General features: G+C 45.2%; 1 protein-coding gene across 2 annotated transcripts in view; it reads right to left on the bottom strand.

Moving 5' to 3' along the window:
* OSBPL9 (oxysterol binding protein like 9) overlaps positions 1 to 21065 on the bottom strand; it is a 156023-nt gene that overhangs the window by 94266 nt on the left and 40692 nt on the right. For both annotated transcript variants that reach the window (XM_027838253.1, XM_027838255.1), the window contains exon 3: positions 7762 to 7840. In XM_027838253.1, coding sequence (XP_027694054.1) covers positions 7762 to 7840 — 79 coding nt within the window. The remainder of the gene's footprint in view (positions 1 to 7761; positions 7841 to 21065) is intronic.

The following is a 21065-nucleotide window of genomic DNA, read 5'->3' as shown; positions in this document are numbered from 1 at the left end:
TATGCTATTCCTTTCAGGGGGAAAAAAAAAAGCCACAAAAGCACCTAAGTAGCTCCCCACTGCCTGCCAAATAAAGTAGGAAGTCCTGATCCTGACAGCCAAGGCCCTCCACCTCTCCATTCCTCCACCAAAACTTGATTATTCTCCCCATGGCCCAATTCTTCTTCTGGTCTATGTCATCTTCATGCCCTTCACTCATGCCAAAACCCAGGTCTGAAATGGAAATCCCCAGCCCCCAAATCCCCCTCCGCAAGTCTTGCATTCAAGGCCCAGCTCAGGCACTGCTTTTTTTATCAGTCCGTTCCCAGTCTCACACAGCATCATGCCTGGATGTCTCCTTCTCACTTAGCTCCCAACACCTCGTAGTAAAATCATTTGTGTCCATTTCTCTCCTATTAGATTACAAGCTTCTCAAGAACAAGGTCTGTGCTCTACATTTGTTTGTACTCCCCAGCACCTAGTACAGCATCTTGAAAACAGCCACGTGTTTGATAAATATCTGTCGAATAAAAAAATAAATATATGAATAAGTGAGAGAATGGTAGTGTCTCTGCCTGCATTCAGGAAGGGGAGTTCAGGCAGAGGAGCCCGAAAAGGTGGCAAATGATGACTGGAGTGTGGGATGTACAGGGTTTGATGGGATGTCAGGACACTCAACTGGAGATGTCAGACAGAGGCCTATGGATGGAACCTGAGAGGAAGTGAGGGTACTTGAAGGCCTGAATCAATGAAGTAGTCACACAAATGTCAGAGTCATCTTTTGCTGTTTTTCAGTCATTTCAGTCATGTCTGACTCTTCATGACCTCATTTGGGGTTTTCTTGGCAAAGATACTGGAGTAGTTTGCCATTCCCTTCTCCAGCTCATTTTACAGAGAAGGAAACTGAGGCAAACAGGGTTAAAGTGACTTGTCCAGGATCACAGAGCTAGCAAGTGTCTGAAGCTGCATTTGAACTCAGGTCTTCCTAACTGCAGGCCTGGCACTCTATGCACTATGGCACAACCTAGCTGCCTCCAGAGAGTCATCTACAAAGAGGTCAAAGTTAAAATCCAGGACGCAGGATTAATTCATTCACAAAGGGAAAGAGATTTAGAGCTAAGCATGGTTAACAGACATAGTTTAGGGACAGGAAGAAGATAAATCAACATAAGAGGCATGAGGAGAAGAAAATGGAGTTAAAACCATTACATGACGCAGAAGTCAAGGGAGCAGCATTTGAAGATGGACCAGATGGCCAACAATTTCAAATGCCATGAAGAGATCAAGAAGAATGAGGAGAAAAGGGAAAGAGGGAAAGGACAGGGGAAGGGGAAGGAAGAAAAGAGAAAATAAGTACATGCGTGTATGTGTCAGAAAACAGAGACAACACGTTGGTCTCCAGAACTCACATGCAAAGTTGAGCAGCCAAAGGAAGGATGAAAAACAAGACAGGAGCTAACAGCCTTGCATTTAGGGCATACTGAATATTAAATATCTGTAAATCATACCCCTTCCACAACAAGATTAGCATAGAGGCAGCTACCAAGAACTGCCAACAGAGCCTGACAAGGGTATAAAACACATGTCAGGATTTCTGCTGCTTTAGGTAAAATGTTAAAGGCATCTAGCAATGCTTTCGTAAATTTATACCTTAAAAGAGATCTTTTCCCCTCAATGTTGGAAGAGAAAGCCTTTATAAAAACAAAGTAGCCTGTGATTTCTCCCCCAGCATATGAAGCCTAGTACAGACATTTCTGTATTACTGAACCACGCTGGCCTTTCCAAGAATTTCGGTCTTCACTGTCACACAAGCAAAGATTTAGAGCTAGAGAGAACTACAGAAGAAAGAACCCTTAGGTCAGTCACCTCGTCCAACCCTCTCCTCTTACCGTCTGGTCTAACCAAAGTGGCTTTCCTGTTATTTCTCCTCCATGTTACCCCGCCTCTCATTTCCACACCTTTACACTAGCTGTCCCAATGCCTGGAATGTACTCCCTCCTCACCTTTGCCTTAGAGAATTTCAGGTATCCCGCAGAACTCTGCTTAATGGCTTCCTCCTACGTGAAGCCTCTTCTGAGCCCTCCCGCTGTGACAATCCTCCCTCCCCAAACTACTCCATATTTGTTCTGTACGTACCTACACATGCTTATGTGGTGTCTCAAAATAGAATGTAAGCTCCTTGAGAAAACAGAATGTTGCATTTTTGTCTTTGTATGCCCAGCACAGAGCCAGGCACATAGTAGGTGCTTAATAAATTCTTTTAAAAATGAGTTTACATGTATGTAGCACATTACAGCTCATAAAACACTTTCCTCACAACAGCCCTGTAGAGTACAAACATGATTACTGCCATTTTACAAATGGATAAACTGAGGCTCAGGAAGATGACTTGATGTTGCTGCCGTGTCTCCTATCACAGCCACCCAAGCTTGCCAAGCCCAGGCACTCTGGTGCATGCTTTCCCGGAAGTTTGCTCGCAGAGGCCCAGTTCGCCCACCACATTAAATGGAGGTCTTCCCCTGTTCCTCCTGACATCTCCAGGATGCCTGCTGTGGAGGACACAGGCTGTTCACCTGGCTGTGTAGCCAGCCCACCTGCTCCGCCTGCAGTAGATTCCCCGATGCCCTTCTTTTACTCCAAGCTCTTCACCGGCTGCAGCCTCACTGGTTCACACTCTCAATGTGCCCGCCTCTCCATTCCCTCTGTAGTGAATGCTCACTTTCAAGATTGTTGTGCTCCATGTCTAAAGGTTCCAACATATACCACAGCAGAGCACTGAGACAGGATCCCAGTCCTACAACTGCTGAAATGCCTAAGCCAGGACTCAAACCCAAGACCAGCCTTGGCCTAACAGACCACACCATTTAGATAAGACATTTACATAAGCCGCTCAAGGCAGGCGTATTTGTGGAAGGAGTTCCAAAACTTATTTCTATTTCCTCGTGCTGATTTCAAGATGGGTTTGTATCTGTGTGTGTACATGTTTTTAAGTCATTCAAAAAAAATGAAGCTTGGACTACACAGTTGCAAGAGGCCAATTAAAAAAGACATCAATGAAAATGAACTTGAGAATGGTAGCAACTCAGAAGCCAGGAGAACAAAGCAAGGCAACTTGGTTATTTCTGCTAATGCTCAGCCATTTCTTCTCCAAGAAAATGCTTGAGCTTGTACTGGCCCAGGATTATTCCAAAGCTTTAAAATGTGCCTTCAATTATAGTGACAGTAGTTTCTTGATTGACCGTTCTTAAACATATTCTCACCTTTAAAACTCAACCCAAGAACACACTGATTGAAAGTGGTTGCTTCCTAACCAAATGTTTTGAGATGCTGAGTTTAAAGGTTCTGCTATTACACAACCATGCATGACTTACTGGGTGGTATGTTTCCTGAAAACACTCTCAAAAGATTGATGGGATGGCATGAACACTGATCGTGGGAGTCAAAATCCCTGGGTTTGAATTCTCACTCTGCCATTTGCCAGCTAAGAGGCCCCAGGCACATTATTTCCCTTCTCTGGGTCTCAGTCTCCTTCCCTGTAAGATGGGAATAATAATTGCCCTGCCTCTCTGTTGTGAGGAACAGATTTTTTTTTTAAAAAGGGGTCTGCCCTTTGTGACATTAAGCAAATATTGTATAAATGTGAGTTGCCATTGTCATTACTAAAAATAAAAGATTCTAAACTAGTTAACAAAGCTATAAAATGCTGAATGCTTAAGATAGCGTCAGGAAGATTACAAACGACTGTGTTTGTTATTAAACAGCCACATGTTTTGTTTTTTAAAAAGAACTCATTCATCCCATCTGAATGTCTCTGAATACAGCTGTCAGCCTCCATCTCAGGAAGCTGGATCTCGCTCTGCCCATTACAGCCCCTGCTCACCTGGGCACCCACAGAACAGCTGCACCATTGTCCTTGTGACACTTTCTCCCACTGAATCCAAGAAACATCATTAGGTTCCTACCACACACAGGACATCATTTCCCACCAAAAAGGATGAGTCACAATAGTGATTTCCACTATTTAAGAAGTCAGACCTCGCCTTCACTAACCCTATCGCCCATTTGCATTTTTTCTATTCATTTCAAGTATCTAAAGGACTGGCCCGCAGAAGGACTGGACTTATTCTGCTTGGTACAGGGAGCAAGTTTTGGCTCCATTCTATGCACGGAGAAGGAAAAAGGGAAGGAGAGGAAAGAAAAGCTTCCCAAAAGTGCGGTGGGCTGCCTTCGGAGCAGTGGGTTCCCATGCACGAGAGGCCTTCAAGCGACACCTGAATGGCTGCTTGCTACATACTGGGTCTTGAAAGGACTCTTCAGCCGGATTTGATGGGTTACGCTAGATACCTCTGAGATTCTGCCATTCTGTAAGAGTGAATTTAACGTGACTGCACTTGAGCCTCTCCGGATAGCTGTGCAACACTAGCTTAGTCACTGCACTCCACCTCTATGAACTTGGATCACTCCCCTGTCAAAGGAGAAGGCTGCACTAGACGATCTCACCTCTAACAGTCCTTCCTGCTCTGACCCGAGGTCTCCGTGATCCTCAGGTTGTGGCAGAGTTAACAACTAGGACTGGGAATCCAAGGCCTCCGAAAGCTTCGAGCACTTACACGTCACAGGGAATAGTTATTCCAGGTTGAGTCTTTCAGGGAAATCCGTAGACAGCAGACATTTATCTAGCACCAAAGGCTCACAAAGCATTCGCCTTGTCAGTAGGTCTTGCAAGCACTCCTGCCCACCTGGATGGAGCACCTGCAGTTACAAGCAGGCAGGGAGGGCCTTGTTCAAGGTCACTCAGTAAAGAGCAGAGCTGGGACATAGGTCCAGGTCTTCTAAAAAGTCAAAGGCCCAGTGCTCCTTCTACCTGTCAGAACCAACGCTCTCCCTCTCTACAGAACAATCTATGTTTTGTGTCACTCTCCATGAGTATGACAATCATGCATACAAAGAGAAGGTCAAATGGGAAGGTCAGACCTTTGGGGCCATCCATCTACTCCAGCTCCCTGATTTATGGAAGGGAACATGGGAGGCCAGAAGGGAAGAAATGACTTGCCCGTGGTCATACAGAGCAAGCACTGTTTCCACTACACATTTGGTGGTGACTAATAAATTATTAACAGGAGTAGACAGGATGTTTTGGTATGGACCTGTAATTTCATGAGCAGAGGGAGCCAACTCCCTCTGCCATAGCCCACTGGCAATTGTACACAACTCAAAGTTTTAGCTAAATACATGGGTGTGAGAGAAACGGCCTCGGTTACCCAGTCAGGGCGCATCAAAGATGGCACCTGAGCCTGGCTCTTCTTGGCTCCCGGGGGTGAGGGGGGCTCTCAGGGCACCACTTCACAGCGTCTCTCTGACAGTAACGACACAAGAGGAGAAGGAGGAAAACTGATGCCCAAGGGCCTCACCAGAATGCCCAGCTTGCTCAGGGCACTTGGCAGGAGCCTGACTGTGATCCTGACATTTACCAATTGGCAGTTTTTGCTTGATTTTAAATAATCCCAGCTCAGGGTTCTAGGCCAAACACCCAACACCTTTCTTTTCCTGCTGATACTTCCGCCCTGGCATGGTAGGATATACAAGTGGGGTTACAAGTGAGCAAAGGGAGACCCAGAGAGATGAAAAGACTCAAGGCCACAGCCATCACAGGCCTCCAAGTCAAAACTCCAGTTCAGGTCTTTTCACGCAAAGACCAGGGTAATTTCTACTACACTACAATGCGTCTTGTTCAAAAAGGCAAGGATAGGACATTTAATAATATGAGGTTCATTAATTTACACACAAATTTAGTACAACTGGAATAAAAGGTCTGAAAGAGTACTACCTCTGGAGTCAGAGGTCCTGGGTTTGACTGCCACTCCTGGCATTACCTGTGTGACCTGGGCCCCAGTTTCCCCATCTCTAAAGCCAGGGGGTTGTACTATATGGCCTCTGTAGGGTCTTCCAGCTATGATCTTTTGACCCAAAACCATATTACAGATGGTTGTATTACATATCACAAAAAAATGAAAAATGTGTTGGGCATCTCACAACTTTGTTTTTCTCAAATATATAAAGATTTCTGCTTAGATGCAAGCATCATCCTTAATGAGAAAGCATCTGCCATTAATAAGAAAGAAATTCTGCCCGCCAGCATACTTCCGCAGCCTACAATTAAGTATATTGCTCCTGAATCCTACAATCATCAGGGACAAAACTTCAACTATTCATCCACACCTGGCTTCTGATGAAGTGAATCTCTGATAAATCTCTAAGCCCCTATCAATTCTTACAGCCATCATCACACATGAAGCTGTTCTTTCACCCAGAAGTCAGTGGAATGGGGCCAAGGAGGAAAGGGGGGGTGGGCAGGAGAAATGCCTTCTATCTGAACCCAAAGGTGCAGCGACTGGCCTTTCCTCCAGAGGTCTGGTTCTCCTGACACAATCCCACAACACAGCAGATGAGAGCTGCAGAAGGGGTGTTGCCTTAGCAACCGCAGAGGAGCAGATTCCACACTGCAGTAGACAGTCCTCACCTGCATCCACACCTGCACTCAAGGCCCACGGAAGTATCCAACTTAAATCAACTGAAGTCTTCTTCTTGTAGAGAAATGCTCAGCACATGTGTACAGCATATATTCTTAAAAATCAAGAATCAGGCCTTTCATAAAAGATTTGGTGGAGGAGAACAAATGAGAAGTAGAGGACATAGGGCCCAATACTGGCAGAGACATAACTGTTGCTGCACATTATAGCCTTATTATTCAAATAATCCCTGACCCAAGACTATGCCTGGCCTAGGATCTCAGGGAAAGGGCCCTTCGGAGAACATACAGCTTTCACTTTCCAGAACACAATGGACACTGGGACACTCCCATTCAACCCGAACCAACTAGGACCGCTTACACCTAGGCAATCACCACAATATTTTCACACTAAAAAACAAGACTCTGGACTAATTACCCTGCTTCTTTCAGAAATCATGCATTAAACCAAACAACACCCCCCTCCAGACTGTGAAGCTCCTCCTGGGTTTGTTAATAGTGGAGAGATGCTACTCTGACAGGCAAAGCACCACTCCAACAGAAGCCTGAAGCTAGCTGGGCGGGGAGGCTGATCCCCAATGCTCAAAGCAACATGAAATGAGAATGATCATCCAGGACCTTACCCTTTCTACCGGTGAGCCAAAGCATGCAATGCCGGAACATAGCAGGGGCAGAGGGCATTGGCGTAAGGAAAGAGGACAAGGATAGGAGCAGAGAAATGACGGCTGGCGGACAAGACACAGAAATGGAGATGAAATGAATGCAAGCTTGTAGTCCTTGAAGCAATTCACCACCTTGGAGTCAGACGTGGCGTCCCTCTCCAACACAACCACGTCTCAAGTTTGACTGTACACGAACTGCAGCGTTTAGTCTCGCAGACGTGCCCTGCAGAAGCACAATCCCTCTCCTGGAGAAAGGAGATCAGTATCAGCGGCAGCCCAGAGAGGCAAGCCAACAGCAGCCCATCATTCTCCCCCTTGACTGATTTTATCCTTTAAATTTTTAATCACACACTGCTGCCTTTAAAGCTACAGTCTTTTCTGATACATACGTACGCCACCATCGTAGAGAAGCCAGCCTACCCTGCAGCAGCAGCAGCCCCTCCTCAGACAGCAGGCTCCCCCCGCCCCGTGCTCATCGTTCACGCAGTATCTATGGCAGAAACATTCAAGGCATCCGGCCAGTACCACCCCCACCGAGAAGATCCCTGCCGATGGAACCATAAAAAGAAAGAATCTCGTCTTTCAGCTCACCCTGGAAATGGAAGGTTTTCTGATCAACAGTTATTGTGAAGGTGCTGTCGTCCTCATCGTCTATACCAATCACAGCTCCCTGTGAAACAAAGAGCAAAATCCTGATAAGGCAGGCAGTGACATCAGCAACATCCCCAGCCACGACACCCCAGGAATGCTAAATGGCAAGGACGAGATGGGGAGCCAACGGGATCCTCTCTGCAGAGAGTAAGCTGAGCCACTGGCTTTGTTTCAGAGAACAGAGTCACTCTCCAGATAAAACAAGGAGAATAGATGTTTGAAAGAGGGGAGGGGGGAAACAACAGAAACATGTGAGATTTCCAGTCTTCTAAGTACCTACTGGAGGACAAACAGAGACTTCTGGGGAAAGGCAGAGGGGGAGCAAGAAAGGAGGCCCCATGGGAAAGGCTCCCAAGAGAGTACCTTGAGGCAATAAGGGAGTGAGGCTGGTAGGGTTAGCAAAAGCAAAACTACAAAACAAAGCAAACACTACGCTAGTAGGACCCCAGAAGCACCCAGCTGCAGGGATAACATACCAGTCAGACAACAGCATGTTTTTCAAAAAAAGAAAAAGAAATATGGCCTAGTTGGGGTTTTTTCCCCCTGGGGAAGGGAGGGAGAAGGGGAGTGGTAGGGAGACCAAAGGGAGAAAGGGCTGTGAGGGCCAAGGGGGAAGGGAGGCTGAGGTAGCTGAACTGCACAGTCACGAGGCAAAGGCCTTTAGACCCCTGGCTGCCCCCACCCTGAGGGGCTCAGGGAAGCTCACAGTACACGTCTTCTCTGGGGCCCACCTAGCGGAGGTACCAAATGACTTTCACTCAGATGCCACTTTTAATAGTGTTCAAATCACTACAAAATGCATTGCTTCCATCTCCATAACTGCCGGAGTGTAGGTAAGTGGGCTGGAGAAGGTCATCTTCATTAGTCCCAGGGGGCCATGTCTATATGTATGACCTTGTCAGTGGCAAAATTAAGAAATGGGAATCGAGTCACTTAACTCATGGTCTAGTCTGCCCCATCATCATATCGAGCACAGCTCCCAGTGGTTCAATCATCATCTCCATGATGGCAAACCCCCAGATCTGGCAATTTTATCCAACCCGACTCTGTCTCCTGAGCTCCAGCCATCCACAGAATTGCCTACGCAGCAGCATTTCTTAAACTGTGGGGATCTAAGAAGTGCTGAAAGGGTCTCAAGAGGAAAAAGCTTAAGAAGCCCCGGTCTGCAGGATATCAGGCTCAACACATGGACAACAGAGCTGATTTTCTTTCCCTTAAACTCACCCTCCATCTTTTGAACTGCCCTATTTATGTCAAGGGCACCAGCATCCTTGCAGCCACTCAGGTCTGCGACTTCAGTGTGGCCCTGGTGCCTCCCTCACACTCACCCTACATCCGGGTCACTGCTAAAACATAGCGTTTCTATCTTTACATCTCTCTTATACGATCCCTACTTTGCATTCACAAAGTTATGAGCCTTAACACTGCCACCAGAAGGATCTTCCTTAAAATATACATCTGACCATGTCTCTCTCTCTCTCTCTCTCTCTCTCTCTCTCAGCTTCCAGGATCAAATATCCTTTGTTGGGCTTTAAAGACCCGGCATCATCACATTCACCACAGTCCAATAAAACTGGAGGTCTTGTTGCTATTCCATTTTCTACCTCAGTACCTTTGCACTCGGCCCCGATTCCTCCTCAGTGTGCTTCTCAGAATTCCTAGCTGCCTATACCACAAAGTAGTAATCATCAAAACAATCTGGTACTGGTTAAGAAATAGAATGGTGGATCAGTGGAATGTATTAGTACACAATGCACAGAAATAAACAACCACAGTAATCTAATGTTTGATAAACCCAAAGATCCAAGCTTTTGGGACAAGAAGTCACCATTTGACAAAAATTGATGGGAAAACTGGAAAGCAGTTTGGCAGAAACTAGGTATGGACAAACATCTGACACCATACACTAAGATAAGATCAAAATGGGTACGTGATTTAGACATAAAGGATATTGCAAGCAAATTAGGTAAGCAAGGAAAATTTTACCTAGAGAAGAATTTAAGACTAAACAAGAGACAGAGAGGATCACAGAAAGTAAAATGGATAATTCTGATTACACTAAATTAAACACTTTTTACACAAACAAAACTAACGTAGCCAAGATCATAAGGAAGAGCAGGGAACCGGGAGAAAAAAATTCATAGTAAGTTTCTCTGATAAAGGCCTCATTTCTCAAGCCTATAGAGAACTGAGTCAAATTTATAAAAATATAAGCCACTCCCCAATTGACAAATGGTCAAAGAACATGAACAGGCAGTTTCTCAATGAAGAAATCAAAGATATCTACACTCAATATGAAAAACACCTCTGAAATGTCTTATACGGTCAGTCAACTAGCATTTGTTAAGCACCTACCCTGTGCCAGGCACCTTGCTAACTGCTAAGAATAGAAAAAAGGCAAAAAATAGTACCTGCTCTCAAGGGGCTCACAATCTAATGGGAGAGGCAAAATGCAGAGAACTGATCCAAACAAGCCACAGCCAGGATAAACTAGAAGGTACTAAGATTAAGAAGGACCGGAAAAGGCTTCTTGCAGAGCATGGAATTTTAGCTGAGACCTGAAGGAAGCCCAGACCTAGGGTAGAGTTCTAGCATGGAGGTCAACTAGTGAAAGCATCTGGAGTCAGGAGATAGAGAGTCATGTTGGGGGAACAGCCAGGAGGTCGACCTCCCTGGATTGATGACAACATGGATGGGAGTCAGGTGTGAGAAGACTGGGAAGCAGGAAGGCGCCAGGTTATTAAGGGCTTTATACCTGATCCCAGAAGCAATAGAAAGAAACTGGAATTTACTGAATGGCCAGATCTGTGTTTCAGGGAAATCAGTGTGACAGCTGAGTGGAAGATGGACTGGATCAGGGACAGCTTCCCAGAGCACTGACTGAGGTTAAGTGACTTGCCCAGGGTCACACACAAGGTCACACATGTATGAAAGACAGAATGTGAAGCATGGTATTCCTGCTTTACAAGTCAGCTCTCTATCTACTACGCTGTGCTGATGATATGGAGGATAATCAAACCCACAGAAACAGAGAAAGTTACTAAGAAAAAGAGAGAGAGGAAGAGTCTTGGAGAGCCTGCACACGTGGGAGTGACATGGATGACGATCCCGAAATAGCAACGAAAACAAGAGTCGCTAACATTCAAATCAACCTTCATCGTCTGCAAAGGGCTTTCCATGTGTTGTACCATCTGACCCTCACAACAGCTTTGTGAGTCAGGCAATGACATCTACCAAATACCAAAAGGCCTGGATGGAGACCTCTACTACAATGGGAGGATCTTCCAGGAGAGGTTTTTAGAAAGTCAAGGGTGACAGGCTGTGAACGGACTACAATGTTGATGCGTGAGCAGAGAGACAGTCACACATTCATCTGAAATACTACAATACTGAGGACATCTACTCTGGTCATTTCACGCTAACGTATCTTGAGCTGTGTGGTCCATCATCACTTGGCAGGCTCAATCCAGGATTAGTTTAGTGGACCTTCTCTGGTCTCTCTAGGTTTCCTGATTTCTGACAACCAGAAGTACATCACATTTGCCAGATGTTTATCTAATCAATCGACTAGCATTTACTTAATGTGTACTGTTATGTCAAATACGGTACTGACAGGCAATGAGGAGACAAAGACAGAAGCAAGACAGTCAGTCCCTGCCCTCAAGAAGCTTACAGCTTATTAAGGGGAAACGAGCATATTCACTGAAAAGGAAATACTGAACATACACAAAATAAATCAAAATGGCATTGGGGTTGAGGGGAGAAACTAAAAACTGGGGAGAATCAGGAAAGGCCTAGTGTAGGAGATGGCTCCTGAGCTGAACCTTGAAGAATAAATACTGAGTCACAAGCGGAAAGGAGAAATGCAAACATTTCAAGCTCACAGGAGAGCCTATGCCAAATCAAAGAGGAATACACCATACAAGGCAAAAAGAAAACAGATGAGTTTAGCTCAAATGGGTAAAAGGGAATAACATGACATCAATCTAGAAAAATAGTCTGGAGTTAGCTGCTAAAGGGCTTCTTAGGCAGAGAACTAACACGGTCAGACCCGTACTTTAGGAGTATCAGTCTGGCAATTATGTGAAGGACAGATTGGAGAAAGGAGAGTGGACACAAAGGAAACCAAATAGGAATATAGTAATGGTTCAAGAAAGAGGCCTAGACAAGGCAGCCGGGTGGCACCGTGGATAGAGAGCTGGGCCTGGAGTCAGGAAGATTTGAGTTCAAATTCAGCGTCAGACGCTTACTGTGTTACCCTGAGCAAGTCACTTAATCTGTTTGCCTCAGTTTTCTCAACTGTCAAATGGGGATAATAATAGCACCTCTCTCCCAGGGTTGTAGTAAGGATTAAAGGAGACCATATTTGTAAAGTGCTTAGCACGGTGCCTGGCATGCAATAAGTACTTTTTTGTCGTTCAGTCATTTTTCAGTGGTGTCCGACTCTTCATGACCCTTGTTTGGGGTTTTCTTGGCAAAGATATCGGAGTGATTTGCCATTTCCTTCTCCAGTTCACTGTACGGATGAGGAAACTAAGGCAAGCAGGGTTGACTGACTTGCCCGAGGTCACACAAGTAGTGTCTCAGGACAGATTTGAACTCATGAAGATGAGTCTTCCTGACTCCAGACCCAGCACTCTATTCACTGTACCACCTCACAGCCCCAGTAGGCACTATACAAATGTTTATTCTCTCCCTGCCTCCCTATCCCTAGGGTGGTGGCCATGACTGGAAAGAATGCATTGGATGTGAAAAATGTTGGGGAAATGGAAATGACCGAACCAAGCCCATGACTGGCCAGAAGAGGCGACAAAATCACCAAAGGCTATGGGGTGGGGGCAGAGGAACGAGTCCAGGGTGACTCAGAGGGTAGGGAAGTGAGTGACTGAAAGGATGACGTAATGGCCACAGAGACAGGGAAAGCAGGAGGGCTGAGTCTAGGGGGAACGGAGAACGAGTTCTGTTTGGAACACTGTAAACGGTATTCTACAGAAATACAGGGACAAGGCATCCAGCAGGCAGCTGCAGAAGCAGGACTGAAGGCTATCAGGAGAGAGACTAGGGCAGAAGCTACAGATGAAGGAGGAGTCTGTGAAACTCACAGACAATAAAGAGCACCGAAGCACAGAGAACCCCAAAGGGCAGCGTCCCCTACACCCAGGAGGAGGCAGTACCAGATGGAGGAGGCGCTCCATCAACAGTGGCAAATGTCACAGAGCTATCAAGAAAGCTGTCAGACTGCACCCAGGAGCCAGCGATGCTGGATGGACGGCTGAGAGAGTGCTCCCGGTGGCTTGGTAAGGGAAGAGAACATTTGCAGCAGCTGTTGTAAGGAGAACAGAAGATGTGAGCAGAGAGTAACAAGCAGCTAGCGGGCAGCAGCGAAAGCCCAGACTGAGATCTGAGAAGATCCATCTGCAGCTGACCCAGTCAGCACGGCCAGCAGGCTGAGCACAGGGGCAGGCGTGCACGGTAGTTTCCAATAACCTTGCTGAGGATGCCCACTGGTTGCAGGAACAATCCTGAGACAACAATATCAGGCTGTAGCGTAAGGCAACTAGGTATGACACAATGTCTAGAATAGAGGATCTGGAATCAGGCAGACTTAAGTTCAAATCCAGCCTCAGATGGTTTTTTGCCTCAGTTTCTTCATCTGTAAAATAGGGGTAATAGTACCTATATTTCAGGATTATTTTGAGGATAAAATTTATTCTGTTTATTCTGAAAAGTGCTTTGCAAACCTTAAAGTGCTACACAAATGTTGTCTATTATCACTATTATTATCATTATTACTGTTAATAGTCCTCAATGACAGCTCACAGAATCACAAAATTTTAGAATCTGAAGAGATTTTGGCAGTCAACTAATCTAACCTATAACCAAAAAATGATCCTTCCTACGTGTAGACAAATAGTTATCTTGCCAGGGTGTATGGGTGTTCGGGAGGACGAGCACCCCTGGTATGACGGCTGCCCATCCACCTTCGGTGTCCACCTCCAGCTGCCTCTCATCTGTGGTTCTAAGAAGCTTCGGCACCAGCACCAGCCACACCCAGGTTAAGGGTAACTGATGGGCCTCAAACCCGTCGGCGAGTTAGGGGGTGTCTACCCCCAGCATGTGAAGATGTCTCCTGGCGGAATGGGTAGATGAGAACAATTTGTTCCAATGGCCAAGAAGACGGATGAAACAGGTGCTGTGGAGCGCTTAGAGCTTGGGCAGACATCAAAGAGACACCAAGGTCATCCGCTGCACGCCGGGCCTTCGCCAGGCTTTCTGACTTTTGTCCTGGGATTTCGACGACTGAGGAAGAGAAAGTGAGGCCGATGACTTTGTGCAGCTCTGCCTCACTTAAATCCAATTCATGCTCCAGTCAAGACACCACCCATGATGTCATTGGTCCTCTTCAAAAACAAAGGACCAGCAAGTTATCTTGCCTCTGCTTAAAACCCTCCAATGCAAAGGGCCTCTGCACTTTCTGAGGCAGCCCATTTTACTTTGGGCACCTCTTAACAGTTGGGCTGCTTTTGCTGACACAAATCTAAACTTCCTCCACAGTTCCTAATTTTGCCCTCTGGGGCCAAACCAAAGCTAGTGATTCCCTTTTGCACAGGACAGCCCTTCCAATACTAGCAGACAGCAATCATACACCGTGCCCCCCCCCCAAGGCTTTTGTTCTCCAAGTCACCATCTGCAGGACTTTAAAATGATCCTGTGACAAGGACTTATTGTGCTCAGAGATTCCTCTTCTAGGTGTTTTTAAACGATCCATTCTAGAACCTTCCCAAGTTCCAAGTAAAGGAAACCATTTTCTCTAAATGTCTCTTTGAATCTATGTTGGTTGAAGAGTTCTTTGTGCTCCTAGCCTCTTTGGCCGGGTGCAGTGAATAGACTGCTGGGCCTGGGTTCAAATCTGGTCTCAGACACATACTAGCTATGACCCTGGACAAGTCAATTAACTACTCTGTGCCTCAGTTTCCTCAGTTGTAAAACGGAAATAGCACCTACCTCCCCGGGTTATTGTGAGGATCAAATGAGACAATGTGCTTGGCACACAGTAGGTGCTGAACAAATGCTTGTTCCCTTCCTCCACCCTCCTCATTGGAATGATTTCTCTTCAAGTCTTCAGAATTTCATTCTTGAGAGCTTCTCATCCTACCTGGGCTGACTTTCCCAAGAGAATTTTAGATTATAGGATTCAACCTACCATGCTGAACAGACCTGGAGAAAAATCACAAAAGGTGTTGACTAGTCATCCACTACAAATCTATGTCCCGTTATCTCAAATGGGACCTCACTACTGCAAGGGAATCCTGTCACACCCTTTGCCCACATGCCCTCCCACTCACCACATCAAACTTTCCCAACCTGTTCATTCTTCCTCCAGCCTGCCAGGACACTCATCTGCTCAGATGAAGACTCAGCTTAATCCTTCACGAACGAATGAAGTCACTTGCCAAGAGCTCCCTCACGTCTTTTTTCCCTCGCCTCACCTCACTCCGACATCTCCACCATCTCCTCCTATACCCATCTCACATGAGGAAGAGGCCCTTTTGGCCAAGGCAAATCCCACTCCCTTCTGTCTTCCCCAGCAGAATGCCTCCACTATGATCCTCACTTCTCTCTCTGATCTTCCATGTGTGTACGTACATGTGTACACACACACTCACACCCCTTACTGATGTACAGTTTTGCACATATTTATTCTGTATATACTGACGTACGCACATGTTGTCTCCCCAGTTAGAATGTAATCCTGCTTTGTCTCCATATCCCTGGTGCATATCCCCAGCAAAGGCGAGATGACTATTGATCAGCAGGTGGTGGAAAAGATTCTTATTAGGCTGCAGGTTGGACTAGGTACAGCAGTCTCAAAGGTCCTGACCAACTCAGATTCTGGGATTCTGTCTCCCCTATCACATGCTCGCACAACCAGTTTCTTGAACCTACATGTAGGATTTTATATTGATCCACCTTAAAGGTGGATATAATACCCTTCGTTCCTTCCTACTCCAACTCTATCCTTCATAGTACTGCTGAAAGGTCTGGTCATGTCACTTCTCTGCTCAAACCCTTTCAATGGTTCTTGTCTTAACTACTGTGTCCAGTTCAAGTTTCTCTGCCTAGCATTCAAGGTTTTCCAACATCTTTCGCCAAGCTACTTTCCCAAGGTATTCTTATTCTAATTCTCTATCACTTAAGGGATTTACAATGCAACAAAACAAGCATCCCGGCCACGACCTTGCCTCATCTTGCCTCTTCCCATACCTGTGTGTTTATGGAAGTCATGTTCTTTCTATTGCTAGAATGGCCTCCCTCCACTGCTCCCCTCACTGAAATTCTTCTATTCCTTTAAGGCCTAGTTCAGATGGTACCTCTTCCATGAACCCATCCTGCTACCTACCAACAGAAAGAAAGACTGATCTGTCAGGTATCTTCTCTTTAAATTTCTCATAGCACTTTATTTAGATCTCTTTGCATTTATTATAGAGTGATGGACTTAGAGTCAGGAAGACCTAGGTTTGAATCGTATAAAATGTTTGAGAGACATAGTTTCTGGGTAATTAATCACTTTATTAATAATGCTAGCATATTATTAATAAAAGGATGGTCATTTAGCTGTCTCCCTTAGACCAAAGATCCTTCATGGAACCCACTCAATGCTTATATGCCCTTGGAAGAGTGGGTGTTCTTTACGGTGAAACTCAATTTTTATTGGTTAACAAGTAATGAATGAGAAGACTATTATAATGAGGCAGGCTTACTCTAATGAGCAAGGAGTGGACACGGCTGGGATCACTCAGTGTCAGTCAGAGAGAACTATCTGTATCCATACTATGTCTGACAAAAGGGAGAATAATCCACATTTGCCCAGACCTGAGCCAGAATCCATCAATTCACCTAACTGTATCTTTTGCACAGATCTGAGTGCTTCCTCTCTGTATCAGCCCAGCACTTCAAAGTCTGCCTGAATAACCTACAGGGGCTGATTCCTGAATGAGGAAGTAGAAAAGGGAAAAACCTCAGGTTTAATTTCAATAATTAGCTACTAAATACAAGAGAGAAATAATAATCTCTCTCAGAATCCCATCTCAGATCCTCACTGGACCCTATGCAAGTCCCTCTATTCACCTTGCTTCTCAGATTCCTCATCTGTAAAATGAGGTTCCTTCCAGCGCTCTCTGTGATCCTGTGATCTCCAAAAGCACTGACTTCAAGCCAAAAGACACTCTTACTGGCTGTATGATCCTGGCCAAGCCCCTGAGTCTCTTTGTGGCTAGACAAGGCTTCTCTCCTTAATTCCAGAGCTTTGCTTCCAACTGTCCAGACGTCTCTACCTACATATTATTCTGACGGTTCATCAAAACACCATAGAAAAGATCTTCAGACTTAAGTTAGAAGAAAAATGGACTCAAATTCTGCTTCTGATACTTCTTACCGGCAAGTCATTTAACCTCTCAAAACCCTAAATCTTGTTGAGCTTCAGTTTCCTAATTTGTATTTCCTGATTTTTCCCCTTTTTTCCCCTTGTCTTTAAAAAAATTCCATTTGTTATACGGGACGGCTCTATGGCAGGAGAAGGGGGAGGGATGATGTAAATTATGATGATGTAAATAATAAGGCATCAATAAAACCTTAATATATTAAAAATATATAGTATTGAGCCTTTTGACACCATATGTAACATTAATGTGCACAATCTGCAATTTCATTTTGTTCATATTTTATAGCTGAGGACTTGTCTAAGACTTCAGCAAGGTTATACAACTGGCCCGTAGTCACAATCAGTATTTAGATAATACCAAACTATATTCTTGAATAATCAAATTATATATAGATTGTGGTTTATGATTTCAGGCCTGTAGATTACGTTAAAGGTTAATTCCAGAAATTAATTAAAAGGAAAAAAGCTTGCCACATGCAAGATTAAGCTCATCAGAAATAAAATCAATTTCTCCAAGTATAAAGACCAAACTCTATCTCCTTTCTGCCACCTAGAGTATTTCTAGAGCAAGTACAATTATTTTATATTATTTTATATTATATTATTATTATAAACAAAGTTTATAATACATCAACTCCACCTGCTTCCACAGTCATCTGTCCAAATCACCTACAGCTGAAAGAATTCTAGACCGGGGTCAAAGAACTCGGGTTCAAATTCCAGCTCTGCTACTTACTATGGCCATGACCTTAAGAAGCCACTCATCCTTTCTTGGGCTGTGGTTTCCTTTTTCTAAAGTGAGAAGGCTAGACTTGATGGTCTCTGGGGTCTCTTCCTGTTCTAAACCCATGAGCCTATGGTCATCCACACACAGGCCTTTGCTCATGGATTTGCTCATTCTTCTAGATGACTCTCAATTTCACCATCATTGTTAACAGCCGCATACATTGGACAAACAGGACAGAAGGAGGGGTGCCTCAGAGTTAAAGGCCCCAGGGAGCCTGAACCCCAGCCCTGCTGCCTGCTCAGTCACCCGGAGACTATGAATACCACAGCAGAAGAAATGAAGGTGCTGGAAGCGGCCTGGAAATGCAGCCAGGCCAAACCCTTCCTTCTACACAGAAGGGATCTGAGGCCCACGGGGCTGTCCCGCATGCCTGGAATGCTCTTCCGTCTTCCTGCTGCCAACTCTTGGCTTCGCTGGCTTCTTTCTGGACTCGCCTTTCCCAGTCTCTTCCAGTATATTCCTTCTGAGATCACCTTCCATCTACTCTCTGGAAGTGGTCGTTTGCATGTTGTCTCCTACAGAGGTGAGCTCCTTGAGGGCAAGGGCAGAGTTCTTTCTTTGTATCCCTGGCACTTATCACAGTCCCTGGCACAGAATAAATAATAAATGCGCTTGCCCAAGGTGACACAGATAGTGCCTGAGGTGAGATTCAAACCCAAGTTTGAACCTGACGCCTATCTGGGCCTTAGTTTCCTCACCTGTAAGTCAGGGTCCTGGACTGGGTGACCTCTAAGCTCCCTCCCAAGTCTAAATTTACAGTCCCATGGTCCTATGGGCAAGTCACGGCCATCCCTGCTAAGAAGCCTTGCCCCATCCTCCAACCACAGCTTCCCCATTATCGAATCTCAGCAGACTTTTTATCCCTTTGAAACACTTATGTTTTAATTTGTACTACACTCACTTGTGTACCTAAGAACTCGGTCTTATCTCACTCCCTTAATCAGCATTTATTAATCAGCAGGTACACTGGGAAACGCGAGTCCAGAAGGAAGCCAGTGAAGCCAAGAGTGGGCAGTGGGAAGGAGGAAGAGCATTCCAAGCACAAGGGACAGCCAGTGCAAAGGCACAGAGATGGGAGGGCAAGGCAGCCAGTGTCACCTGAGTGAAGAGGAATTAAACGTAAGAAGTCCAGAAAGGTGGGAAAAGGCCACGCTGTGAAGGGTTCTGACCCCAAACCAAGGGGTTTTGCTACTTGATCCTGAAGGCACATATATCACTCCGGCAGCTGGGCAGAGGATGGACCGGAGTGTATTTTCCTCAACATATAACGTCTTGCACCTAGTAATACTAGTGAAATACACAGCATGCCTCTAATTAACTGAAGAATAATATACTGAGTATTGCTAACCACCCCAAAGTTAAAACCTTTAAAAAGGAAAGTGTAAGAGAAGTTTCTGCTTAAACCAATTTTATGCATTAAATCAGAATTTTTTCCTACCACAAACCAATAAACCGTAGGCCAGAATCACCCAAAAATCATCTGATGACTTGGAACAAGACTCCAATACTTCTCTTCAAAACCATTTAAGAGTTTAATTCAACCATTTCAATCACTTATCAAGTTCTTTTTATGTGAAAGGCACTACATGCATAACCAAGTGATTTCTGCAGTTCCCCATGCACCTGATTTCAGACTGCAATTCAAATCACAGGAGATTCTGACACTGATACACAATGGCAGGGGCAGTGATCTGGACCTGAAATGAGGAACGTCGGGGTTCCTGTCCCACCTGACACTGCCCTGATGCGCAGCCAGTAGAGGCTAAGCTGCGGAGGGAGGCCCAGAAGCACCAAAACAAAGGTCTCTGACACACTCACAGGAAAAATGTCTTGACATGCCATCATGAAGACAACAACAATGGAAAAGGAAAAAAATCCCTCCTCTCCTCCCCCAGCAAAAAAAGTAAAATAAAATGAAAATGAACACTAGGTAATTATATTGACCAAACTTGGTCCCAAAGAAATGGGAAAAAAGGAAGAAAAAAAGCCCTTGCCTTTTCCCATTGAGAAGTCCCTTCCAGGGCCTCCACTTTGGGATCAGGCCCAGACTGATTTTGCTTCATGCCCACCCATCTGTGCTTCTGACTCTACGGACTGTGTCATCCCCCTCCACCCCCTCTTCAGCACCCTTACATGTGTTGCTTCCTCCATTAGAATGTAAGCTCCTTGAGGGGAGGGGCAGGGTTGGTTTGGTTGGTCAGGTTTGCTTATATTTGCATCCTCAGTTCTTAGCACAGGGTCTGGCACATAGTTTAGTGCTTAATAAAGGTTTGTTACCTATCAACCTGGCTTGTTCCTTTGCAGAGGCCCTGCATGATGATGATGATGATGCTAAATGATAGCGAACATTTTGTAAAGCACTTAATGAAAATCATCTCATTTTACCTCATAACAACCCTGGAAGGTTGGTGTTATCATTCTCTTCATATTACAAATGAGAAAACTGAGGTGGGAAGAAGTTAAAAGCCTTGGCCAGAGTCGCACAGCTAAGTGTGCCAGGATCACAGGAAGTGGCTGAGGCAGAATTCGAACTCCAGTCTTCCTGACTCCAGGTTCCAAGCTCTAGCTAAGCTTCTCCCCTCCATCAATTTTCTTGTGTATACCCTTAGAGGAAGAGGAAGACAGAGAACAGGACTTCATACATGTCTAAGGTACCTGCCAGTTCTAAATATATGTCCTTAAGAACTGGGTGATCTACCCCAAGGGCAAAGATAGCTGCCATTTCTTAACATGGGACGCATGACCGGGTGGAGTTTACATGACAAGGAGGAACATAGAGGAACATGGGATGAATGGTTCAGGAAGAGTGTAATTCAGATGAACTAGACCAATCCTAGCCTTGGTGGGTGGAGTATGGATCTTACTATTTAAGATTAAGTTGATTCTACCACTGACCCAGGGCACACGTGCCATATTTGAGTTTGGTGTGCCCGCTTCTCTTTTGAGAAGCGTAATAAAGGCTTTCCTTCACTCAAAAAAAAAATAATTGGATGATCATACTGAAGTTTTTAAAAA

Source organism: Vombatus ursinus, unplaced genomic scaffold, assembly GCF_900497805.2.
Source record: "Vombatus ursinus unplaced genomic scaffold, bare-nosed wombat genome assembly UNPS02014825.1, whole genome shotgun sequence".
Taxonomy (NCBI): domain Eukaryota; kingdom Metazoa; phylum Chordata; class Mammalia; order Diprotodontia; family Vombatidae; genus Vombatus; species Vombatus ursinus.
This window is presented reverse-complemented; position numbering and strand designations above follow the sequence as displayed.